We start from the raw sequence: 24,564 nt of genomic DNA on the forward strand, positions 1-24,564 counted from the left end.
ACACGAGAGTGATAATCGCTCTGATTGTCGCTCCACTCTGCGCTCCAAGCCCAGGCTTTCAGCCCAGCATCATGCGGATGTTACTGGATAGCGGTTGGATGAAGTTTGGGCCAGCGGGCAGAGATAGCCTTGACTGGGTCCCTGGGTCTGGGCCGTCGCCGCTCCCCTCTCTCGACAAACATGCTCAGGTGAGTTGATCAACAGGATGCACATTAAACAAAATGGATGCAATGCTTAAAAGTATGTGAAATAGAAGTAACTAGTGTTATTCACACCTTTTACTCTATCACCAGGGTGACCACTGGAATGAGTTGACCCCCAGTGAGGACATCATGAGCAAAGAGTTCATCCTTTATGTTGTCATAGCAACAACCTCTCTCCTTTTCATCAGCCTTGTTGGCTTCCTGGTCTACAGGAGATGCTCTACCAGCAAATTGGCTCTGACCAACGTCATCACCCTGGACCTGGAGGAGCTCCAAGATCTGCAGGACCTCCAGGACCCAGAGAGCAGCACTGACTTCCTGTCCTCACTGGCCTTGCACAGAGACCATATCCCCAGCTGCAGCTCTGAGACAGACATGTCTGACGGAGTCTTCCTCATGGTATACCTGCCAACACCCTATGAGGAGACCCTCACTAAGTTAGCCCGGGCTGCTAGCATCCGAAGCTCCAGAGGTGTGGATCGATCTGCTAGTGTCCGAAGCTCCAGAGGTGTTGATCAAGCTGAAGGCACTAGAACCTCCAGAGGTTTGAATCGAGCTGCCACTGTTAGAAACTCAAGAGATGTGGATCCCCCTAAGATAGACCGATCTGCCTCTGTCAGAAGCTCCAGAGGTGCGGATCGAGCTGCCAGCATCAATAGCGCCAATCCACCTGCTGGTCAAGGGAGAACAGATGAAACCCGGACAGATGCAGACTCAGTGAAGGAACAGTCCACGGACTAAGGGCAGGATTCAATCGGATAGCTCCTTTCTGGCAATGCACCATTTTAAGCAAATGTCAACGCAAATCTTCTGCGGTCTGGATTGAATCCTGGCCAATATCAAAATAACATCTCTGGATCGTCATTCCTTAATTTCTTGCTGCCAGGAGCTGAAACCATAGAGCAGCTTCTCTTTGTGTTTGTAAAATGTACCTTTTGTAGCCTGATGGAACAGTCTGTTTGTGCTCTTGCTAACTCCTCTCTGTATTCCTTCATTGTCATACTAAACATGTATAGCATGACCGAAGAGTTGGCAACAGCACATACAGCATGAGACCAGGGTTTCTCCTAGGCTGTGTCGTACAGCATATTGTGCAGTTTTTCATGATAGTGTTAAGCAATGCATGGAGGTCAATGGTCAGAATTATTCAGAATAAGCCGATCAAGATGGTACTGTTACTGTGCGTTTCATACTGTTTAACACCTGTCTGAGGAGCTTTTGACAGTTGCAGAAATGTCTATAAAGCTATTTCTTCTGTCATCTGGTCATGTTTAAAAAAGGAAAGAACCATATCTTGCTATTTTTATTTATAGTTATATTATTCATATCATTTAATACTTATTTCTAATGTAATTACTCCCTTCTTGGACTGCACAGCTATAACAAAATATATATAATAATCATGATCAAGGAAGATGAAATACCAAATGTAAATGAGTGGTCTATTTTAGATATTTCTTAATATTTTTCATTAACTGAAGAAAAGTGATATTTGATAGTCCAAATATGTATCAATTCATTGTAAACACATTAAAGTCTTGACATCTAATTGTTTTTGTCTTAATTTATTTTTCTGTAAACAGTTCACTGGCTGGTTGCAGCAGACTGACATTTACCGACCGTTGGGACAAACTATCCACAAGTTGCTTAGTAAGCTGGATGTAGGCCCTCGACAATGCTGCACACTGAGAATAACAAGGCCATCTGAGAGGCCCATTTTGTGGCAGCACAGGGCCAATGCAGGGTAGAGGCAAATAATATGAACTTACATTGTTTTACTTTTGCTATGAGTTGGACCCTAGCTGGAGGGGCCAGTGAGCTATCGAGACACCCATACTGTCATCACAGATGCAGCACCTGTGTGTTGGGAGTTTGTGGAGAGGTCCGCTTCTCCACTGTGGCCTTAGTCCCTAGCCTCGGTGTGACAAAGATTTGCACACAGTTTGCAGTCAGGAAATGCATGCCTCTTAAGAGGCAACAGGAGTGAAAGAAGGACAGGAGACAGAGGACTAGTTCTCCGCTGTAGCTTTGTGTCAGACCTAAAGACCCAGAACGCACACATTCTCTTTCACTCCAGTACAAATGTGTGAGAGTAGGGCTGGATGATAGATAGTGAGGTGTGGAAGATTTACTACAGTGCTGTGGTATGATATGATGCAGAGTGCCATCTAGTGACCATCTGGTGATCCAGTAATAGACTATTGCAGTACTCTTATTTAGTCCACAGATACTCATTTTTATTTAACTAGGTAAATCAGTTAAGACATTCTAGTTTACAATGATGGCCTACCAAAAGGCATAACACTGTACAGAAAGTCAATATTTATTCAGCGCACAACCAATCATCTCTTAAATAATTATGAATAGATCCACCATTGTGCACAAAAACAACTCTTGTTACAGAATATTTTACATAGAAATAACAAATCTGTCAGACAAACCATGCCTGACATGATCCAATAAGACATAAATAGAAGAACATTTAAAGGCTGTGGCCATTGTGAACTGCAGTCAAGGGTGTGTGAAAGAATCAATGATTTGACGACGGGATCATGTAATAATCTCAAGGACATGAAGGGCAAGGCTCCTGCTCTTTTGGTTTACTGACGGTGTCCAAACTCGTGCCTTCATACATGACCTTGTTCTTGATGCCATCTTGGATCAACCTTTGCTGCATACGGAGCTTGGCATTGGTAATTCTACAGTAGAACCTGAGAGCGCCAGCAGAAATAGACCATCAGTGTAAAGGGCTGGTTAATACATACCTGCATAGGGGTTTAGGCTGTATAGGGGTATATGCTTCATAGGGGTGTAGGCTGTATTGGCTGCCTTGGGGTATAGGCTGCATAGGCTAAATTGGCTGCATAGGGGTTGTAGTACTACACAAATAGATGAGAACATCTCATGAATATGCTAAATAAATATTCTAAAATTAGACAATAATAAAGTGGTCACCCCGCCTGTGTTTTGGTAAAAAGCTGAGGGATGGGCCTGGAGAAAAGTAACCACTCTCAAATTCACAGACAGAGCAATGGATACAGCAAAAGTATAGTTTTAACCATGTTGAGGCTATATATTGTTTACAAACATTGGACTAAAACAATCTTATATTTCAAGAATCAGTGGGTCTATTTAATTAATTTGTAAGTCCAAAAATGGATGTAGCAAATAAGGACTCTCACTTTTAATGGACATCAACTAGCCAAAAAGTAGGCTAAGCTTATAAATCAACACTGACTTCAAAACCTACCATGATCCCAGTGTGGTAAGCATGAATCCTGCAAAACCTATGTCAAAGGACCGCTTCACTCGACCTGTGAATGACAAATTAAAGGCATGTGTAAGAAATGGAGAAATACTGTGAGAAGCAATAGAGGAAGAGCTGAAGGAGAGGATTTATTCTGCCCAAAATCTGTCCTTGTGAGATAAGCCCTTTTTTGTTTGGAGGTCTATGAGAGTGTTGAATTACATGAGACTTATTTGATTGGAGGTCTATGAGAGTGTTGAATTACATGAGACTTATTTGTTTGGAGGTCTATGAGAGTGTTGAATTACATGAGACTTATTTGATTGGAGGTCTATGAGTGTTGAATTACATGAGACTTATTTGATTGGAGGTCTATGAGAGTGTTGAATTACATGAGACTTATTTGATTGGAGGTCTATGAGAGTGTTGAATTACATGAGACTTATTTGATTGGAGGTCTATGAGAGTGTTGAATTACATGAGACTTATTTGATTGGAGGTCTATGAGAGTGTTGAATTACATGAGACTTATTTGATTGAAAATAAGTTTCATAATAACAGTCAAAAGTGTGGACACACCTACTCATTCAAGGTTTTTTCTTTATTTTACTATTTTCTACATTGTAGAATAATAGTGAAGACATCAAAACTATGAAATAACACATATAGAATCACGTAATAACCAAAAAAAACTATATTTTAGATTCTTCAAATAGCTTGATGACAGCTTTGCACACTCTTGGCATTTTACTTAACCAGCTTCACCTGGAATGCTTTTCCAACAGTCTTGAAGGAGTTTCCACATATGCTGAGCACTTGGTTGGCTGCTTTTCCTTCATCTGCGGTCCAACTCATCCCATCTCAATTAGGTTGAGGTCGGGTGATTGTGGAGGCCAGGTCATCTGATGCAGCACTTTATCACTCTCCTTCTTGGTCAAATAGCCCTTACACAGCCTGGAGGTGTGTTGGGTCATTGTCCTGTTGAAAAACAAATGATAGTGGGACTAAGCGCAAACCATGTGGGATGGTGTATTGCTGCAGAATGCTGTGGTAGCCATGCTGGTTAAGTGTGCCTTGAATTCTAAATACATTTCAGACACTATCACCAGCAAAGCACCCCCACACCATCACACCTACATGCTTCATCGTGGGATCTACAAACGCAGAGATCATCCGTTCACCTACTCAGCGTCTCACAAAGACATGGGGGATTGGAACCAAAAATCTCATATTTGGACTCATCAGACCAAAGGACAGATTTCCACCAGTCTAATGTCCATTGCTTGTGTTTCTTTGGCACAAGGAAGTCTTCTTCTTATTGGTGTCCTTTAGTAGTGATTTCTTTGCAGCAATTTGACCACGAAGGCCTGATTCACACAGTCTCCTCTGAACAGTTGATGTTTAGATGCGTCTGCCACTTGAACTCTGTGAAGCATTTATTTGGACTGCAATCTGAGGTGCAGTTAACTCTAATGAACTTATCCTGTGCAGCAGAAGTAACTCTGGTTCTTCCATTCCTGTGGTGGTCCTCATGAGAGCCAGTTTCATCATAGAGCTTGATGGTTTTTGCGACTGCACTTGAAGAGTGCAGTTCTTGACTGACATTCATGTCTTAAAGTAATGATGGACTGTAATTTCTCTTTGATTATTTGAGTTGTTCTTGCCATAATATGGACTTGGTGTTTTACCAAATAGGGCTATCTTCTGTATACCAACCCTACTTTGTCACAACACAACTGATTGGCTCAAACACATTAAAAAGGAAAGAAATTCCACCAACTAACTTCTGACAAGGCACACCTGTTAATTGAAATGCATTCCAGGTGACTACCTCCTGATGCTGGTTGAGAGAATGCCAAGAGTGTGCAAAGCTGTCATCAAGGCAAAGGGTGGCTACTTTGAAGACATGTTTAAATTGTTTAACACTTTTCTGGTTACTACATGATTCCATATTTGTTCTTTCAAAGTTGATGGCTTTACTATTATTCTAAAATGTAGAAAATAGTAAAAAAATTAAAATATATATATATTTTTAAAAAGCCTTGAATGAGTAGGTGTGTCCAAACTTTTGACTGGTACTGTATGTGGATGCACGAGGCAACTTCCATTGTTAGAACAGTCACTCGGCTATCTTGTCAATATAATCTATGGAGAAACCTATGACAGAAGTAATATATTCTTACTATGCTCATATTAATGAACATTAGATTAGATTTCATCCAAACAAATCGCTCAAGACAGAGTTACATGTATCTGGCACGAGATTAGGTTATGGGTTCTGAGATTACACGCAAACAAACAAATCATTGATGTATGCCAGTGAATCTGCAGGGAAATCAAACGTACTTGTGGCCAAAAAGTGCAAAAGGCCAGCAGCCAGGGATCCCCCAGATCCATGTAGAAGAGCCTCTCTGGCACAAGGTGTGTTTTGAACGTCCAGAATACCCAGCACCTTGAAACCCTAAATGGCATACCGTATATGAAACACATTATGGGAAATGAAACTACACAGAGAATAAACGGAGAATTACTGAGATATAAACCGTGATTACTTGTATCTTGTATCAAGCATCACATACATTCATACTGTTAGCTAGCAGACACGAAAGAGGGGTAGCTAACGTTAGTTAAACATTTAATGAAGAAACACATACTCAGCTATAGCACACTACCGTTAGCTAGCTACTGAAGCAAACTAGGCAACTACTGTAGCGACATCACCACCAATAATATTCTTGACCTTCAACAAATGAGTTGCTGCTAGCCAAGTTAGCATTGTCACAGACAGTGTCTTCTGAATGACATTGTCTAGGACACTCACCTTTTTGTCACTCTCCTCTTCACCGGCCATTATGGCATTAGATTGACCCTGTTATGAGGAATTTACCTTCAGCATCGCCTGTATTTACTTTCGTAATCACACTGTACACTGAGCATGCGCACTAGCAGGTTCGTTAGAAATTAACCCACGAGTTCATAAAAGGAAACAGTGGTCAAAAGCTTTTGTGTTCCGGGAAGTCTTTCTCCAAGTATTGCTGACGCATATTATTTATTGAAAAATAAGGTATGCTTTCAAAAATGTATTTGATATATTTACTTTTTTACATGTCATAATTCTTTCAAACTGATACAGCATGATTTACCAAAACCTTGAGCAGTATCCAACAGTGGGCTATTCACAGAATAACTCAAATGACTACCTGTTGTCCAAATGAACAAGTGTGTGATTAATAGGGTTAATCCTGTCAATGAAATTCTATCTCAACAAAATGTACTTGCTTGGACCTTGATAACATGTGCAGCATTAACATCAAAACATGTCCTTCCTGTGTACAGCAGGGATCTAAATCTATGACAATTATGTCAATCTGACCCTATAAAGCCATCAACTCTTGAGGGATTAGGGTGTCGAATGAATTAATACTTTGATGCAATGTCATCATCCACATGTGCAAAGTAGAGGTCAGGAGGAAGTCATTGTGTCAAAGTAATCCATTCTGTTACCAACATGGGATTCTATTCAAGGTTGTTGTGAAGGGGGAGAAATCATGAGCAGAGCATCCAACCCTGAATACTAGCCTCCTCCACTGTATAAATGCCCAAACACACTGCCCATCAAGACACAACTTTCTGCTGCCTGCTGAACCCTTCGAGTCCTTCAGGTAAACCTATCTAAATTGATCAGACTTCTCTTACTGTTATATATAGTTATTACAACAATTTGCAAATAATAAGCAATTTACACTGTACCATTTCTAATGCCAGAGAAAATCATTTGTTTTCACTTAGGCTCTCTTTCAGGATGTTAGGTCTTCATGTAGGCACCTTGATCTCCCTGCTTCTGTGCATTCTCCTGGAACCCGTTGAGGGGTCTCTCATGCAGCCCTGTCAGCCCATCAACCAGACTGTGTCTGTGGAGAAGGAAGGCTGCCCAACGTGCTTAGTCATTCAAACCCCTATCTGCAGTGGCCACTGCGTCACCAAGGTACAATGTATACAGTGGTTTAGTATCATCTGAATGTACTATACAGTGGTTAGTGTTATCTTATTTAGAAGGCCATAACTTCCTTAAATTGTCAATGTGTTCTTCATAATTGCGTATCAAATACTAGAAACACCCCTAATGCGTGAAAACAAAAGAAAACATTGATCTACATTTACCTTTCCTCCCGTGTATTTATTTACCAGGAGCCGGTTTTCAAGAGCCCATTTTCCACCGTGTACCAGCATGTGTGCACCTACCGGGACGTCCGCTATGAAACGATCCGCCTACCTGACTGTCCCCCTTGGGTGGACCCTCATGTCACCTACCCTGTGGCTCTGAGCTGTGACTGCAGCCTCTGTAACATGGACACTTCTGACTGTACCATCGAGAGCCTGCAGCCAGACTTCTGCATTACGCAAAGAGTACTAACGGATGGTGACATGTGGTGACGTGTCAGCCAACATGCCTGCCTATGTAATGAATGACATGTTATAATACACCCGCCCATGTAATGACATGTAGGCCCAATGTATGGTGAACTCAAACTGAACTCAAATTTCATAGGTACTACAGACATGGGCTTGTAGGTTGTATGTGAATGTACTTGTACTCATATTGGGATCTGAATAAACTGGCTCCAACTCTGACCACTTTCAGGTGTCCTCTTTTAAGAGGGACTCCGGGAGAGAATGGGAACAATAGAGGAGAAAGAGTGATCTCAAATATCCACATTATCAATTTATTGAAGGAAAGGAGTCCATATTTTTCTGAAAAGATGCTATACAAGCCCAACAAAGATAGTGCAATGAAGAATAGGGCTGTGTACAATACAGTATGTTATGCATTGTATATTAAAAAGCAAGGCATGTACTCTTCACATTTTAACAACAATAAAAGTAAAGTAGGTTTTTTAAACATTTTAACCACATTTTTCCTCCCCAATTTCGTGATATCCAATTGCGATCTTGTCTCATTGCCTCTCCCGAGCCCGTTGGGGAGTTGCAGCAAAGGTCGAGTCATGCATCCTCCGAAACCGCACTCCACAAACCACACTCCTTAACACCCGCCCGTTTAACCCGGAAGCCAGCTGCACCAATGTGTCGGAGGAAACACCATCCACTGGCAACTGACGTCAGCGTTCCGTCCCCCCTGGCCAAACCGTCTCCTAACCCGGACAATGCTGGGACAATTGTGTGCCGCCCCTTGCGACTCCCGGTCACGGCCGGTTATGGCACAGCCTGGAATCAAACCCGGGTCTGTAGTACGCCTAAGACCACTGCGCCACTCGGGAGGCCCGCATGGTATAATTTTAACAAAGAAAAGAACAAGGCCACACACTGTCAAAGCTCCCAATTCACCGCTTTTGACAACGTTTCGATCCGATAATTTTAACAAAGTTGATAGGAGTGATACATAGTGAATCATACAAATACAGTCCATTATCCTGGATCTGTCCTACCTGGAGCCTTCTACTCCACTATCAGTCATGGTCATAGTGTTTGTGACCTGTCTCTGCTCCTCGTCACCCATGAGCTTGTCGAAGCAGGGGAAGGCCAGAGTGTCCTTAGCTCCCTTTCTCATGAACACATAGAGTAGAGGATCCACAAGGGGGCTGAATCTCTCAAAGATTGTCCCAATCTCCACATTGTGTTGGCATGTTACCCCTGATATCAGATATTGTATGATGAGGGGTAGGAACAGGACTGTGTAATTGCCCAGCACAAGGGCCAGGGAACCAATAATCCGTCTCTGTTCGACAGCTGGCACAGAGATTGAGACGGACAGAGCTTTCAACGTGCCCACTAGGAAGAATACAAGCAGTGGAAAGGGTATGAGGAGGTTAACTGCAAACAAAATAAGTGAAATTTCAATAGTCGGTGTGAGGTAAAACATGGAGATTTGGATGAAAGGAAAAAGCCAGATAATGGAGGACATTATGAGCGAGTATTTGATGTTACGGCGAAAACGGTACCAGAGAGGAAATGCAATCACAAGATATCTCTCGAGAGCAACACATACCATGAAACCAATGCTTGCACTAATACCAAAGAATTCAATCAACATGACTATAAATTGCCAGGTACCAGACAGTATGAATGGCCTCATTGAAATCTGAATGAGATCTGCAATAAGAAGGTTGATTACATAGACTGGAGCGATGTGATCAGCTCTGATCAGGAAATACATGGCATAAATTGACAGACAGATCAGAGGAAAACCAATGGAGAATGTTGTCCACTGTACAACGGTTTCAATGAGGCTCCTATTTGATGTGATGTTGTCCGAAATATTGCAGAGGCTTGCTTCCATCCTTGATGCTGCTTGTTGTTGCAGGAACTAGTGAATGGCAGGGTTCTTCAGATTCCAAGTTCAAGGTCCTTAATATTTTCCTGCTGTGCCTACACTTAAGAAAAAAAGTGAAATAGCTGGTGTTTTACTCTATAACATCTAAGATCCCGGTCATGATTCTTTAAAATAGGTCTAGTTTTGAGCTGCATTATGCATCTTTACTCTAAATCTAAAAGCATTTCCCTTCTAAAGAAACAGGAAGTATGCTCAATAGTTCTACGTTCTGTGTATTTTTTGTAAAACTGAACATGTAACACAAATAGACCTGTCAAAGTGCAATGTCTATAGACATTAACATTCTTACATTGTGTAAATGTTAGGATACCTTAAACGTCTCTTTTTTATGCAATTAACTAATCAATTGAGTCATTACTACATTTCTTATGAATATCATATAATAGAAAAAAATAAGAATAACTAAGTCATCACTGCGTATTTCAGTGTTTAACATGTGTAGCACAAGAAAAGTTCAAATAAACCTTTAGCAACCATGTGGAATCTACAGTTAGAAAGTTAGAAACATGTAAAAACATTTTTTTTTAAATGACTAGACTATTTTTTTTGCAACACAGATACTCACAGATACTCACGGTGCACACCCAGTGACCATACAGCATGTACGCCTGAGCCTTAAATACCGTGAGACGGGAAGTCCACCACTCCAGGATGTCAAAAGTCATTGCACAATTTGTGTTACTATAGCATTTGTCAGTCTTCGATTTCTGATTGGCCAGGGAGATCATGACATTACTAACAGTGGTTAAAAGATCCCGGACCTAATCCATTCCACACTAAGTTTCTACTTCAATGTATTTCAGAATGACAACAGGAATATTACATCTGATGTGTAACATAATACACTTCATGCACACATCTTATAATATGCATACACCATTTTGGGTGAAGAAGCTGTTAGTTTGATATTCACAGACTTGATGTGCTGTGGTACAGGCAGCTACTGGAGAATAAAACAAACTTACTAGTGATATTCCACCATACTTCTATAGGTCAGTCACAATGTCTAGGTCCATCAGACTTAAAACCAATATGTTGAGACAATGATGAAACGTGATAACAATCCTCCACCACACACAAAAGCAACAAACAAAATATTGTGCAAATACTTGTCACTAATGTTGAAATTGTGGGGTCACATACAGTACCTGTCAAAAGTTTGGACACACCTACTCATTCAAGGGTTTTTCTTCATTTTTACTATTTTCTACATTGTAGAATAATATGGATGACATCAAAACTATGAAAGAACACATAGAATCATGTAGTAACCAACAACAGAAATAAATATTTTATATTTGAGATTCTTCAAAGTAGCCACCCTTTGCCTTGATGACAGCTTTGCACACTCTTGGCATTCTCTCAACCAGCTTCATAAGGTTGTCACCTGGAATGCATTTCAATTCAAGTGTGCCTTGTTAAAAGTTAATTTGTGGAATTTCTATCCTTCTTAATACGTTTGAACCAATCAGTTGTCTTGTCACAAGGTAGGGGTGTTATACAGAAGATAGCCCAATTTGGTTAAATACCAAGCTGTCCAGAACAGCTCAAATAAGCAAAGAAAAACGACAGTCACCATTTCTTTAAGACGTGAAGGTCTGTCAATCCGGAAAATTTCAAGAACTTTTAAAGCTATGATGAAACTGGCTCTCATGAGGACCGCCACAGGAAAGGAAGACCCAGAGTTACCTGTGCTGCAGAGGGTAAGTTCATTAGTTACCAGCCCAAATAAATGCTTCAGTGTCAGGCCTTCATGGTCGAATTTCTGCAAAGAAACCACCAATGAATGACACCAATAATAAGAAGAGTCCTGCTTGGGCCAAGAAACACGAGCGGAAATCTGTCCTTTGGTCTGATGAGTCCAAATATGAGATTTTTGGTTCCAACCCCTGCATGTCTTTGTGAGAAGCTGAGTAGGTGAACGGATGATCTCTGCGTGTGTAGATCCCACGATGAAGCATGTAGGTGTGGGGGTGCTTTGCTGGTGACAGTGTCTGAAATTAATTTAGAATTCAAGGCACACTTAACCAGCATGGCTACCCACAGCATTCTGCAGCAATACACCATCCCACCTGGTTTGCGCTTAGTCCCACTATAATTTGTTTTTCAACAGGATAATGATTTTTGGTTCCAAAAGCCGTGTCTTTGTGAGACGCAGTAGGTGAACGGATGATCTCTGCATGTGTGGTTCCCACCGTGAATCATGGAGGTGGTGTGATGGTGCTTTGCTGGTGACACTGTCTGATTTCAATTCATGGCTACCATATTCTACAGAGATACACCATACCATCTGGTTTGTGCTTAGTGGGACAATCATTTGTTTTTCAACAGGACAATGACCCAACACACCTCCAGGCTGTGTAAAGGCTATTTGACCAAAGAGAGTGATGGAGTGCTGCATCAGATGACCTGGCCTTCACAATCACCCGACCTCAACCTAGTTTGGGATGACTTGGACCGCAGAGTGAAGGATAAACAGCCAACAAGAGCTCAGAATATGTGGGAACTCCTTCAAGACTGTTGGAAAAGCATTCCAGGTGAAGCTGGTTGAGAGAATGCCAAGTGTGCAAAGCTGTCAAGGCAAAGGGTGGCTACTTTGAAGAATCTACAATCTAAAATATATTTTGATGTTTTGGTTACTACATGATTCCATGTGTGTTATTTCATAGTTCTGATGTCATCACTATTATTCTACAATGTAGAAAAAAAAGAAAGAAAACCCCTTGAATGAGTAGGTGTCTCCAAACTTCTGACTGGTACTGTAGTTCTTTGACAGGGAAGTTCATGAGTTCAACCACTCTTGAGTGTTGTTGGTTAGGATGACTGAGCTTCTTTAAGATTCATTGATATGTTCCAGGAATGTGTTTAAATGACATCAGTGTCTGTTAGGAGGAACTATGCCCTGGCTTATAGACTGAGGAAAGTACAAAATGCAAATTGACTATTTTCAATACCATCAGCATAGCTCAACTGGAACTTAGGGAAATGTGAGTCTGTATAGCTTCTGTGAAACCGCTTATCTAGCAGTTCTAGGAAGATAAGTGACCATGCTATTCAGCACCAATAAAACATTTATATAAAAAAGCCAAAAGCAAAATCAATCCAATTCATAGCACGGACCTGGTACCAGACGCATCATCTACTGTGGGGATCATCCAGGTACAGTAATTGACGTTCACCCATCAACAGCAAGGTAAAACACACCGAGGAGGAACTCACAACGCTCTTTCCATGCGGTTCTCTCCAAAGCTACTTCAGGTAAGGCCATGGATTATCTCTGTCTATTTTTGGCAAGGGAAGGCAGTACCAAATTATCTAAATGCTATGGGGATGAATGGAATTCAGGAAACATTTTAAATAAAATTTAAAATTTATAAAATTTCCATGAACACGGGACGGAAGTATGTGAGTAGCCTTTAAGCAATAGTAGCTAGTTAGAGCATGGTCTTATTAACGAGGCCAGTAGAGTGACATAGAAGTGATTTTGGGAGAATGCCTATGTGCTGTTTGTAGCCTAGAATGTACTATAGGCTGTCACTGACACCCTAAACAAATGTGATATTTAAAATGTTGTACACATACTCCTTCTAAAAGGTATTTAATACATTCTTCCTGTTGCTGTCATTCTAGTGTGTGATGAGAGGACACTGTCACAAAATGACTATACCGGTAAATGCAACTAAACACCACAAAAATATATCATAAACCAGCTCAAATGACCAGAACGCCATGGATAAAGATATGAATATAGGGTCTGTTAACAACAACACAAACAACACTGACACTACTTTTGACCGTGTTGCTGAGGTCATTGGCTGGATAACCTTTGCCGTTGGGCTACCTGCCATTGGATTGGCCCTTTACACAATGAAGAACCTGGTCAAGGGTCCCAACCCTGTTCCTGTCCATGTCATCAGCCTTCTTGTTTCAGACATTTTCAGTTTCATTGGAAGACCACAGGCTGCTACTGGGAGTATCCTATCGGCTGACACTGCTACCCTGATCTTTTATTTTGGCATCATATCCAACATTACTTTTATGGTTTGCATTGCACAAGAGCGACACCTGCTGGTGACGTACCCCCAGTGCTACAGCAGCTGCAGCAAGCTTAAACAGTCCTTCATCATCTCCCTGGCTATGTGGGGAGCGCCCTCCGCTGTTCTGGCCCTCGCAGTGTTTAAATACTTGTTCTGGTTTGCAGTGGCCCTTCTCACTCCCTTCCCTTTTCTGTTGTTTTTCTTCCTCGACTCATGGAGAGCGTTGCTATGTTTCAGGTCAACTTCTACAGCGGAGAAGAAAAGGTCTGTGGGTGTATTGGCGGCAATCCTAACCAATTATACTGTGCTGTTTCTTCCCTTCATTCTGAACATTCTGCTCGAGTCGTTGAAGGAGGAAGTATGCTACTTAGGGCTGATTGCCAATCTGTTGCTGTATCTGAATCCTCTAGTGGACCCGTTCCTCTACATCTTCATGACTAAGGGCCCCAGAGAGGTAGTGGAGTCCTTACTTTGCTGTAAAAAGCTGAGCCGGCAGCCAGAGGAGACACAGACTGTGGTTACTCTGTCAGAGACGGTCACTGAGACACGCCTTTAGCACGGACTATAAATCAATTCAAATTCAGAATTCCTCAATTCTGTCAATAATCGTCCTCTCCTGTTACAATGGTGCTGAGGAATCATTTTAAAATGGTTGTTTGACTTTGATAGGTCAATTTCAATAAATTCATCCTCATCATTCAATAAACTGATGCTACAGAGAGCACTGTTCATGGACATATTTTTCATTTAAACTCCACAGAGCAATGTGTTCACTACGCCACTAGGGGTCATCACACCTCAGAGGTGTAACAGAAACAGGACTTCCAGAGGAAAAGGCCATCACGACAGCTATATCTGCAGTGACACTCACGTCACCACCACAGAGTAGATCTCGGGGACTTGGTCCTTTGGTGCCTTGGCTGGTGAAAACATGTCAACACAGAGATCTGAATGAGAACAGTTGACACTGCCAGCAACCGCTCAAGGACCTGGTGGTCTGACAATCTAAGTTCTCATTCCTAATGGAAATTCTGGCTAACAGGATTGCTTATCTAGCGACAAAAAGGCACAGTGAGTAAATGTTAAGTAGTTAGCTCTATGGCTTTTGAGTTATGAAGGCCAGCTCACTTTTCCAGAACTTCTACATCTGACAAAGTTCCATGAAAATTCCCATTGAGGTAGCACATCCTGAGCAGGTAGGTCAGTTTCACAGAACATTTATCATCTTGAGAGAAAATACAGTAAGCTTGAATCTAGTTTTTTTTTGGAGTCATGATTCTCTTTGCTAACATTAATCAGTCTGGAGCCTTCATATACTGTGGGAAAATATCCTGTTTGGGCAACAACTGCTACTTCAACAGGAAAACTCATGTTAATACAAGTTGAGTGTTGTTCAATAGCCATAGGTACGTGCCAAGTACAATCCCAAACAATGGAGGCCAATCAGATTTCCGTCACAGAGATGTTATTGCAGTCAAGTGCAACAGCAGCAGCCCACAAATAGGCTGACTCCCTCCTGGCTATTAGAAATGGAATTAAGCTATACTGACATCAGCACCACACTCAGTAGGAAGAACAGCTTTAGTTTATAACTCATTAAAACAATCTACGTCATATATTTTTCTTTAATAACTTTAAAATGGGATACAAATCTTTTCAGTTACACAGAAGACTCTAAAAACAGTGGAAAACATCTAAAGTAAGTTAGATATTCTAGGTTAAGAAGGAGTCCGCTGCTTTACAACGAGAGAAACAGGTCAACTATAGAGAAACAGTGCAGAGCTCAACGAGCAGGTACAGTAAAAATCTTCAGGCACAGCTGCCACGGGGGTAGACATCAGCTGTGTGTGTTGTAAGAAAAGTGTGGAGGAGTTTGGCCCAGGTGGTAGCTTCTCGGTAATCGTAAAACACACTCAAAACATACACACACAAACAGGTTGTAAACAAAAGAGGATTAAAAATGCTATATAGAGTGATGACGAAAGTGTCAGAAAAGCAAAAGAAGCTAAACATATAAAATATTTTTCAGAGTCCTGAGTATATAAAATAAAGGCCAAGAAAATGAAGAAATGACAAAACATGATCTGAATGTTGTTTTTCTATGTGTAAAACAACAGTACTCTGAGCCTGTAGCCATTACCTCAAGTCTGCCAGTTAAGTCAGTGTAGGCGGGGCTTCAATGCAGCTGGTGGATGGCAAGTCTCATCAGGAGCACAGTAGGCAGGGGTGGTGGGTAGGGGTGGGTTGGGTTTGGGGTAGTGTCTATTGGCAGAGTGGTGTACAGTACAGTAAGCCTGTCCATGTTGGGGGGCCCTGCCGGAGCCTGTCACTGAAGGCGATGGTGAACCCTGAGACTAGTCCTATCGGCGTGGCTGATGTCGGGGAACTCTGGGCAGCCTGGAGGGAGAAGGAGAGGAGAGGGAGGGGGAAGGCATGGAGCTCATGGAGGCCAGAGAGGCGGAGGCGTCCTCTGCTTCCTCCAGCTCCCCCTGGAGCTCCTGGCTGACACTGGACTGCAGGGCGGCCGGGGTCAGCCACTCCTTGGGAAGGCAGCTCTGCAGGAAGGGCACACAGGAGCTGAAGTAGGCCAGCCGGTTCACCCAGCGCGGAATCTCCCTGCCACACAGGATCTGATGGACAGACAGGAAGAGTGCAGAGTGGAACAGTGAGACATGCAGCACTGATACTAGAGTACTAGGCCTTACTGGAAATGGATCTGATGACACTGTAGCGGTAAGGCATTTGGCCCTGCTAAGCAGGATAGAGCTAATGGTCCTTGAGGTATTAGAATGAACTGCACTAGACTGTATTCAATTGGGCCCTTATTCATCTGATGGACTGGGTGCTATTTCAATGTGAAAATAGTGTGTCTGTATCGTCTTGCTAAGTACGGACATCATTACAATGTAATGCCTTCATTAATGGACACTAGCCAGGACCATTCCTTTTATTACCGAGTGAATGGAAGAGTTTACTTCTGTTCGAGACTCTGACAAAGACATCTGTGTTGAATTGTTATCTGTCCCCTATCACTTCTCTAACACCTATGACATACTTAGAATTTCTCACATCAGAATAAAAATATATTTCCTGTGAAAATAGTGCAACCATAAAACCAATCTTTTCAAACCATGTGGTCCAAAGTGAACACCAAACAACTGACCCAGTAAATGCAGAGAAACACAAATGGCCCTTTCTTTCAAAGCGTTATTAGCTGTAGATTTTATCTTTAGTCCTCCTGACGTCAAATTGAATTATTCCATTTTGGAAAAACCCAGTCTTGGATGGGAAAAGCCTCTGGCTGTGAAAAACTAGCCACGTGTGATAACAGCAGCAGCACTGAGGCAGAGAAGAGAAGGAGGAGAATCATTTCCACTGCCCTGCCTCATTCTGGAGGCCTGATGGGATGGAGCTATAAAATAGCCTTAATGCCACAAACAAGCCTGCTATGATGGGCTTCAATTGTGCATGGGTTAACATCCTTGCGAGCAGTGACATTCATGTTCTCAACTGCACAATGTGATTGTGAGGTTGTTAGTCTTTGCCTACATTTCACATGAAAAGGCAAGACATTGCTCATGAGGCTTGATGTAGGCTACCAATGACAGACATACATATGTCTATATAGGCTTCCCATGAGAACTAGGCCACCAATCAGTGGACTGGTTCTCCACGGTTGAGTAATCCGTTTCAGTAGGAATGCTGTGTTCTCCCATACAGTATCTTCATTTTTGCAAAATATCACCTAAAATAGACCACATAGAGAAAAAGACAATTACAGGCTGCCGTTCTGGATGTAGGATTTCAGTACAGAAACCACACAGGTCTGAAATAAATAACTGTCACACCTAGAGATGGGGATCTGTGGTGGACATTGCAGAGCTAATCGCATTCCAAGTTCTCTCTCACAGATTCCTTCACTGCGGAGCAAACGTGCACAATCCCAGGAGCAAATCAGGCTGGCAGAAAATGAAACTGTCAAACAGATACTTCCCACACAACAAGGAAGGGAGAGAAGCGCTGTATGCTTGAGGCAGACCGAGGAGGACATACCCATTCTATTCCTGAACAATTATATCATCCAATAGGGAGAGGACTCTACAACAAGAGTACATATTTAGGCTATGCATAGTATGTATTTCATCTTGAATAAGGATTTGCTTACATTAAACACCATTTTTTTGGAGGGGGGGGGGGGGGGGATCGTAAATGACTAGAAACAACGCTCTGACTCAGTCTACACAATATAGCCATACATTGTCATACTAGACATGTGTGGTTGTAGAAGTGTTAACAAGACAATGAGGTAAATGAGTGTTTCAACACTTCAGGAGGAGGGAGAAGAGGAGCTGGTTTCACTGTAAATATGTTCTTATCCAGAGTGTCATCAGGCCCACTTCATTTGCCTTTCAAATGCAGAGACATAATCAGTGTCAGAGACACCAAAGACTATCTGGAGTATTAGTCACCTCCCTCTTCACCGTCCCCAGGAAATACACTCACACATATTTCACAGCTCAAGATGGCCCCTAATAGACAGGAACCACCACAGAAGTGAATATCCACTGTATTAGTGCAGTGTTTCATTATAAAGATGGGAATCAACAAGACCAAGGGGTGTAAATGATGGGAGAAGGCAGAATGCTCGGTAAGAATGGACAATAAGCCTAACTTCCTCTCTCAGAACAATTTGGGTCGATTACACTGGGTTCTCAGAGGAAATCTTTTTATTTCCCCCCCCCACCTTTATTTAACCAGGTAGGCTAGTTGAGAACAAGTTCTCATTTGCAACTGCGACCTGGCCAAGATAAAGCATAGCAATTCGACATATACAACAACAGAGTTACACATGGAATAAACAAAACATAGTCAATAATACAGTAGAGAAAAATAAAAAAAAACATTTAACTATGCAAGGAATTCTATTCAAACAGTCACATTGTAAAATACCGCAGAGCAAATGTTATGGTCATCTTAATTTCTCTTCCAAGGAGAATGTTAATTTAGTAAGCATGAGACCAAAGCCCAGAGAAGGGAAGAGCCCCCGTCTCCAGGGGTAACCTGAACCTATGCATTGCGTGAGCATGCATGTGTGTGAGAATGAGTGTGTCTGTAGGTGTGTGTTGTATTTGCATATGTAGGTGTGTGAGTCAGGAGGAGTTTCTGTCAATGGTGTATGACAGGCCTGGCAGCTGGGGCAGTGTGTCTGGGCTTGTAGCAGAGCTCTCTAATCCCTGTCTGCAACACAGATGCTGGGTGTAATCATACTCATTATTCACCCGCTCCACCAATCTGCTCTAACACTGTACTTTTAAACTCATATTGCTTGGCTTTTACTCAATGCACTGAACTAACACAGGTTGAGATATTTGTCGTCTGTCCTGTGGGAGGTGGGGGATTCTCCTTCTCTTCTCTTTGTGAGACTGTGCTAGGCTGGACCTGGCAGGTTCAACGTCAGGGCAAAGTGGCACTACACCCAGGCACCCTGACCTAGAATGTTCTAGCTCAGCCCTGTGACGCACCCTGGACAACACAGGGATATAGGCCTTTGTCTTTCCTTAAGGAGAGCTTGGGCATAAATAATATATGTACGTGAGTGGGTGAGAAAGAGGGAGCGAGAGAGAGTGGGTGTGTTCAGAGCGTCCCTTACCTCCGACAGGGCTGAGGAGAAGTGGTTACAGTTCTTGTGCATGAGGTGGTAGGCGTTTCCCTTGTACTCTTTCCCCAGCTCCTCCATGATGCGCTCCACATCCTCCTCTGTGAAGTCTGTGCTGCCCAGAACAATGGCCTCTCTGATTCCAGGAACAGGATCAACACAGAGAGAGAAGGTCACTTCTAAGCACATTTTTTCATCATAGAAGAAAATGTTTTACATTTTACCATGAGAAATTATAATTCCTACTTCCTACTTATTGTGAGTATTCAAGATTTTTTGCCGAGCTCAAGGGCAGTTTTGCGGATGTAAAATGTTGCCTAAGACTTCATAATCTACCCTTTGTCATCTTTTAGATTAAAAATGCTACTGTATGCATGGAATCTACACAACCATCTGCACAATGACTACACAGGCAGAGTTCACTTCAATTATAGATGAAGCTCTTCATCTTCACAGGAGTGACTCAGCCTAACCAAAATGAGCCGTGGGGGAGAAGTGGACCACAGTGTTAGCCACTATAGTATCTTTGGAGCATTCTGTACTAAGACAGGAGCAGCCTCATCACTCAACAACCACCATCATCTGAAGATCAGAATCAACTTCATTCACCAAGGACATTTACACACTCTGAATTGTACTTGGTGATATGGTGTTGCTCTTGAAAGACAACATTTAGAGACAGAATACAGACAGGAGTTCACATACATTATATACAAATAAGTAGTGCACATAGAGCTATATAGATAAAGGTAAGTTAAGGAAAAAAGACCTAGAAATCCATGCTGGAGGCATTATGTGAGAGGGCGTGACAATAGTAAGGCAACCCCTGGAAATTATTCTATAGTAGATACTGCATTTAAAGAAATATATTTTTTAAGAAGAACGCCAAAACAATTGAGTCATTCAACCAACATGACTGTGGTGTTTATAGCCTCTCCCAGTAGTATGCTCCTATTGCAGATACACAAACACACAAAGTTTACTTAGAACATGTTCTACTCATTGGCATCAGTAGCAGAGTGCCATGGGGTTGCTTAACTGTCACATGTGCAACCAGAAAATTTAAAAAAATAAATAAATAAAACTCTAGACCTTCACTCCACACACAGTTATGCATACAAAGCTCTCCAGCCCGCCGGGTTTCAATTCCCCGGGTTTCAATTCCCCAACAGAGAGGAAGGAGTAGGCTGTCCTTGTCAATAAGAATGTGTTCTTAACTGATTCCATAGGTGTTATTTCATAGTTTTGATGTCTTCACTATTATTCTACAATGTAGAAAATAGTAAACATTAAGAAAAATCCTGGAATGAGTAGGTGTGTCCAAATATGGCGCTGTACAATGTGACGGTCGGGAGTAGGCTTGGCTCTCAACCTTTGTCTCTCCCAAGCCCGTACGGGAGTTGTAGCGCTACAACTCCCGTATGTGCTCGGGAGAGACGAAAGACAAAGGTCGAGAGCCATGCGTCCTCCGAAACACAACCCAACCAAGCCGCACTGCTTCTTAACATAGCGAGCATCCAACCCGGAAGCCAGCCGCACCAATGTGTCGGAGGAAACACCGTGTACCTAACGACCTGGACAGCGTGCACTGCACCCGGCCCGTCACAGGAGTCGCTAGTACGCGATGAGACAAGGATAACCTACAGGCCAAACCCTCCCTAGCCTGGACGACGCTAGGCCAATTGTGCGTCGCCCCATGGACCTCCCGGTCGCGGCTGCGACAGAGCCTGGGCTTGAACCCAGAGTCTCTGGTGGCACAGAGACCATTGCGCCACCCGGGAGGCCCCATATACTGGCAAGTTTGATGTATAATTACTAACGTTAGGTAGCTAGCTAACATACCGGTACATACTGCTTTAATGATATGCTATGTGGTTCGTAACGACAGCGTAGCTAACAAATTGTCAGCCAACATAACGTGTAAGGTAACTTATTTGAAAAGTCATTACTTTATTACATCGAGTAGCAAGCTACCCCTTGGTCGTTAGGGCAAATCTGGTCTGTGATAGGTGGGTTTCACACCTAGCTCGGCTATTAGACTATTCTTTAGTAAAAGGTTGAATAGTCCATTGTTCAGCTATTAGCTCCCCTCCCCAACTTGCAACAAACTGTTGTTACTCCCATCTCGTTCCTCGCCCTCTTCCACATGTCATTCTGTGGGTGTGCTGTGGGCGCTTGTGGGCGTGCTGGCAGGATATGGCAGCACCTTCGGTTGTGCATCAAGAATTCTGCAGAGCAAGTTTGTATGACGGTCTGGTTATTCACAGGCAAATTGTTATGTGCTATGGAGCTACATTTGTGTCTTTTTGTCGAGAGCAAAACCTTTGACAATAACTGTTCTGAAAGCAACTTTTTTCCAATTCAAAGGAAGTCATAGCGGACCTCTACAAAGGACTGTGAGATGATGGCATCTCAGGTAACCAACATTGGGCAGTCCTCCATCCAACTTTTACATATCTCCTACGATTCAGTGTCGGTAAGTAACGTAACGTACATACCGTAGAATGATAAATCATGCAATTACTATTCTCAAGCTAACCAAAAGCATTTAGCTATGAACGCCTGTTCTCGCCGTTTTCAGATGATTTAATCTAACTTTCTTTCATGGCAACTCATAAGCAGGCCATGTCCTATTTGTTTCATAGTCGATATATAATCATATTTCATGACAGTGTAACGGGTAGCTTTTTTTACAGAAGGATGAAAGAACACAATATGTCTGTCAGGGAATGCTATTCTGACATGTCAGATGAAGAGTTCGACCAGAAAGTCAGGGCCATGAAGGCGAGGATGCCCCATGCGGGCTTTAAAATGGTCAAAGGAAGTCTTAGAGCAATGGGCCATCGTGTACAATGGCGACGAGTTAGGGAGTCTTTGCAGCGTGTAGATGGTGCAGGTATTATTGCCAGAATGATCCCACTTCGTTGCATTGCAAAAATACTCTGTTCCTGCTCCCCAGTCTCTCATCCACATTGATACAAATCATAAATTGATAAGGTACTAAGATGTATAAATACACCAAATCTAAGAAGTTAATTTTACTTTTTTATTCTTACTTATTCATAGACACATTTTCAATGATGTATGAACTTGGAGTTGGTAATACATACAGTTGAAGTCAGAAGTTTACATACACCTTAACTGGAAATTTGTGGAGTGTTTGAAAAACGAGTTTTAATGACTCCAACCTTAGTGTATATGCAAACTTCCGACTTCAACTGTAAATAATGAAGCAGGTTAATAGGTTAAACACATCACTTTTAATTCCAATGCTCTTTTTCAAGATGCATTGTCATCTTTGGCGGTATAGATGGATTTTCAAAGAAGTATATCATTTTGTATACATATTGCATATTTCCCATCACCTAGTAAACAACCACAATACCAGTCTGGTGTTAAGCTTTCTGTGCTGTATTGATGTATTCTGAAAATGACATCTGCTGCTTTAGATTGAATGGTCATATCTCAGTTATTGTGTTCATATCTACAAAAAAAATAACCTATTTTCTTTACTTTCAGAGTGCGAGCTGATCAAGGGGTCGAAAATGTAGATATTGCCAGGTGTTCACTGTCCGGGGAACAGGCCGTGGAAGCTTTATTGCTGCCAAAAGTGTCCGTAACCAGAGGTAGTTAAACTGTTTTGTTTTCTTTTTCTCTTCCTCTCTGCCTGTCTTGTTGTACATGGAACCTGTCTCATATGCATTCATAATTTTTTTTAAAAAGATGTCAGCTGCTAAATTACAGATTTACACCACAAACACTCAGACATTTTTCATTAGACTATCTGTTGCTGCCAAGTCATGACTTCCCTGGGGGTTAGCCTTGCAATAACCAAGTGGTGAGACATAGCCCTCTATATTTAAACGTTTCAGGTTTACTCCGATAGAGGTTATGGAATGCATGTGATGCAGACACCTCAGAGCCACACACAACTTGCATTTCTATAACCTCGGACCCACCTCAGCGTTCCCTATTCATGGAGGAAGACCACAGGGCCACGGAGATTTGAGTGGAACACTAATGGAGAGATGTTTGGAGTGCTGTGACATGTCAGTACTACAACTTACTGCAGTTTGGAGGAAGGATACCTTGACCTGTCGAATTCTATCCACCTGTTCTGTTTGGGATATGTGTTCCTACCTTTTCAGAGAGTTGGAATAATCACCCTTTAAGGTGAACCTGACACCTCAACAGCTGTGGCATATCGGAATGCTCCAAACACCTGTGCACATTTGTTTTTGCCTTAGCACTACACAGCTGATTCAAATGATCAAATCATCATCAAACTTTAAGTGGTATTTATGTCTAATAATGACATCTCCTGTTTGTCAGCATAAAGTACTCTGTAACCACTTAGTGTGGACACCAGGTTAGACCACACACAATAACAGTCTCTCGCTCCCCTTCACTTCATCCCCTTCTCCCTAAATCCTCTAGGTTATATCAGCTGTGTTGGTAAACCCCTACCGCGTCTGAACTGGCTGACACAGAGGGCACAACACGATCATAGGTGGGAGGTCACTTGGTCAGGTCAACAAGGAAGTATTATTAAAGAGATGCTTTACATTGAAGTACAGAGATGTAGTAGTCCCGGAGTTAATGATCCAAGGTCAGTTTTGCATTTCACCTCCTGATGATTATGATGACTGACAGTGTTAGAATAAAAAAAAACAATGCTTAATCATGCTCTCTCTCTATCCATCTGTCTCTCGTCTGCAGGTATGTTTGATATGAGAGAGGAAGCCAGTCGAGTCAATTCCACCTCACCCACTCTTAACTGGTGATGGCTGCAATCCCCCTATTGGGATAAGTGTCATCAACAACCGCTGAATAGCATAGCGCTACATAGAATAAATATTACTATAAATATTTATATTCATGAAATCACAAGTGCAATATAGAAAAACACAACTTAGCCTTTTGTTAATCCACCTGTCGTGCCAGATTTTGAAATTATGCTTTTCAGCGAAAGCAATCCAAGCGTTTGTGTAATTTTATCGATAGCATAACATTACATTATGCATACTTAGCATCAGGAAGCTTGGTCACGAAAATCAGAAAAGCAATCAAAA

The 24,564-nt window shown here is 42.1% G+C and overlaps 4 protein-coding genes across 6 annotated transcripts in view; 1 reads left to right on the top strand and 3 right to left on the bottom strand.

Annotated features, from left to right (window-relative positions):
- Positions 1–2,421: 2,421 nt before the first annotated feature.
- On the bottom strand, positions 2,422–6,381 carry fa36a (FAM36A). Its single transcript, NM_001165068.1, is given in 4 exon segments — positions 2,422–2,914; positions 3,454–3,517; positions 5,797–5,911; positions 6,272–6,381. Coding segments are annotated over 4 exon segments (357 nt in total). The 5' UTR covers positions 6,302–6,381; the 3' UTR covers positions 2,422–2,766.
- Positions 6,382–6,437: 56 nt separating this feature from the next.
- On the top strand, positions 6,438–8,082 carry lhb (luteinizing hormone subunit beta). Of its 2 annotated transcripts, XM_036955522.1 has the most exons (4): positions 6,438–6,514; positions 6,976–7,112; positions 7,240–7,435; positions 7,639–8,082. In XM_036955522.1, the coding sequence occupies exons 3-4, from the start codon at positions 7,253–7,255 to the stop codon at positions 7,882–7,884; spliced, it is 429 nt and encodes a 142-aa protein (XP_036811417.1). In that variant the 5' UTR covers positions 6,438–6,514; positions 6,976–7,112; positions 7,240–7,252; the 3' UTR covers positions 7,885–8,082. The 2 variants fall into 2 exon arrangements, with proteins under 2 accessions (XP_036811417.1, NP_001117677.1); NM_001124205.1 differs by lacking the exon at positions 6,438–6,514 and having other exon boundaries at positions 7,093–7,112; positions 7,639–8,081.
- si:ch211-132e22.4 (ovarian cancer G-protein coupled receptor 1) lies at positions 8,073–11,016 on the bottom strand. Of its 2 annotated transcripts, none has more exons than XM_036956113.1 (2): positions 10,365–11,016; positions 8,073–9,834 (listed from the first exon to the last, which is right to left on the bottom strand). In XM_036956113.1, the coding sequence occupies exon 2, from the start codon at positions 9,743–9,745 to the stop codon at positions 8,891–8,893; it is 855 nt and encodes a 284-aa protein (XP_036812008.1). In that variant the 5' UTR covers positions 9,746–9,834; positions 10,365–11,016; the 3' UTR covers positions 8,073–8,890. The 2 variants fall into 2 exon arrangements, with proteins under 2 accessions (XP_036812008.1, XP_036812007.1); XM_036956112.1 differs by having other exon boundaries at positions 8,073–9,839.
- A 4,427-nt stretch (positions 11,017–15,443) lies between these two features.
- The window catches only part of desi2 (desumoylating isopeptidase 2), a 44,810-nt gene continuing 35,689 nt past the window's right edge, over positions 15,444–24,564 (bottom strand). The window contains exons 4-5 of the mRNA XM_021576341.2: positions 19,487–19,628; positions 15,444–16,466 (exon numbers count right to left, since the gene is read on the bottom strand). Coding sequence (XP_021432016.1) covers positions 16,197–16,466; positions 19,487–19,628 — 412 coding nt within the window. The 3' untranslated portion in view covers positions 15,444–16,196. The remainder of the gene's footprint in view (positions 16,467–19,486; positions 19,629–24,564) is intronic.

This window comes from Oncorhynchus mykiss, chromosome 20, assembly GCF_013265735.2.
Source record: "Oncorhynchus mykiss isolate Arlee chromosome 20, USDA_OmykA_1.1, whole genome shotgun sequence".
Lineage (NCBI taxonomy): Eukaryota > Metazoa > Chordata > Actinopteri > Salmoniformes > Salmonidae > Oncorhynchus > Oncorhynchus mykiss.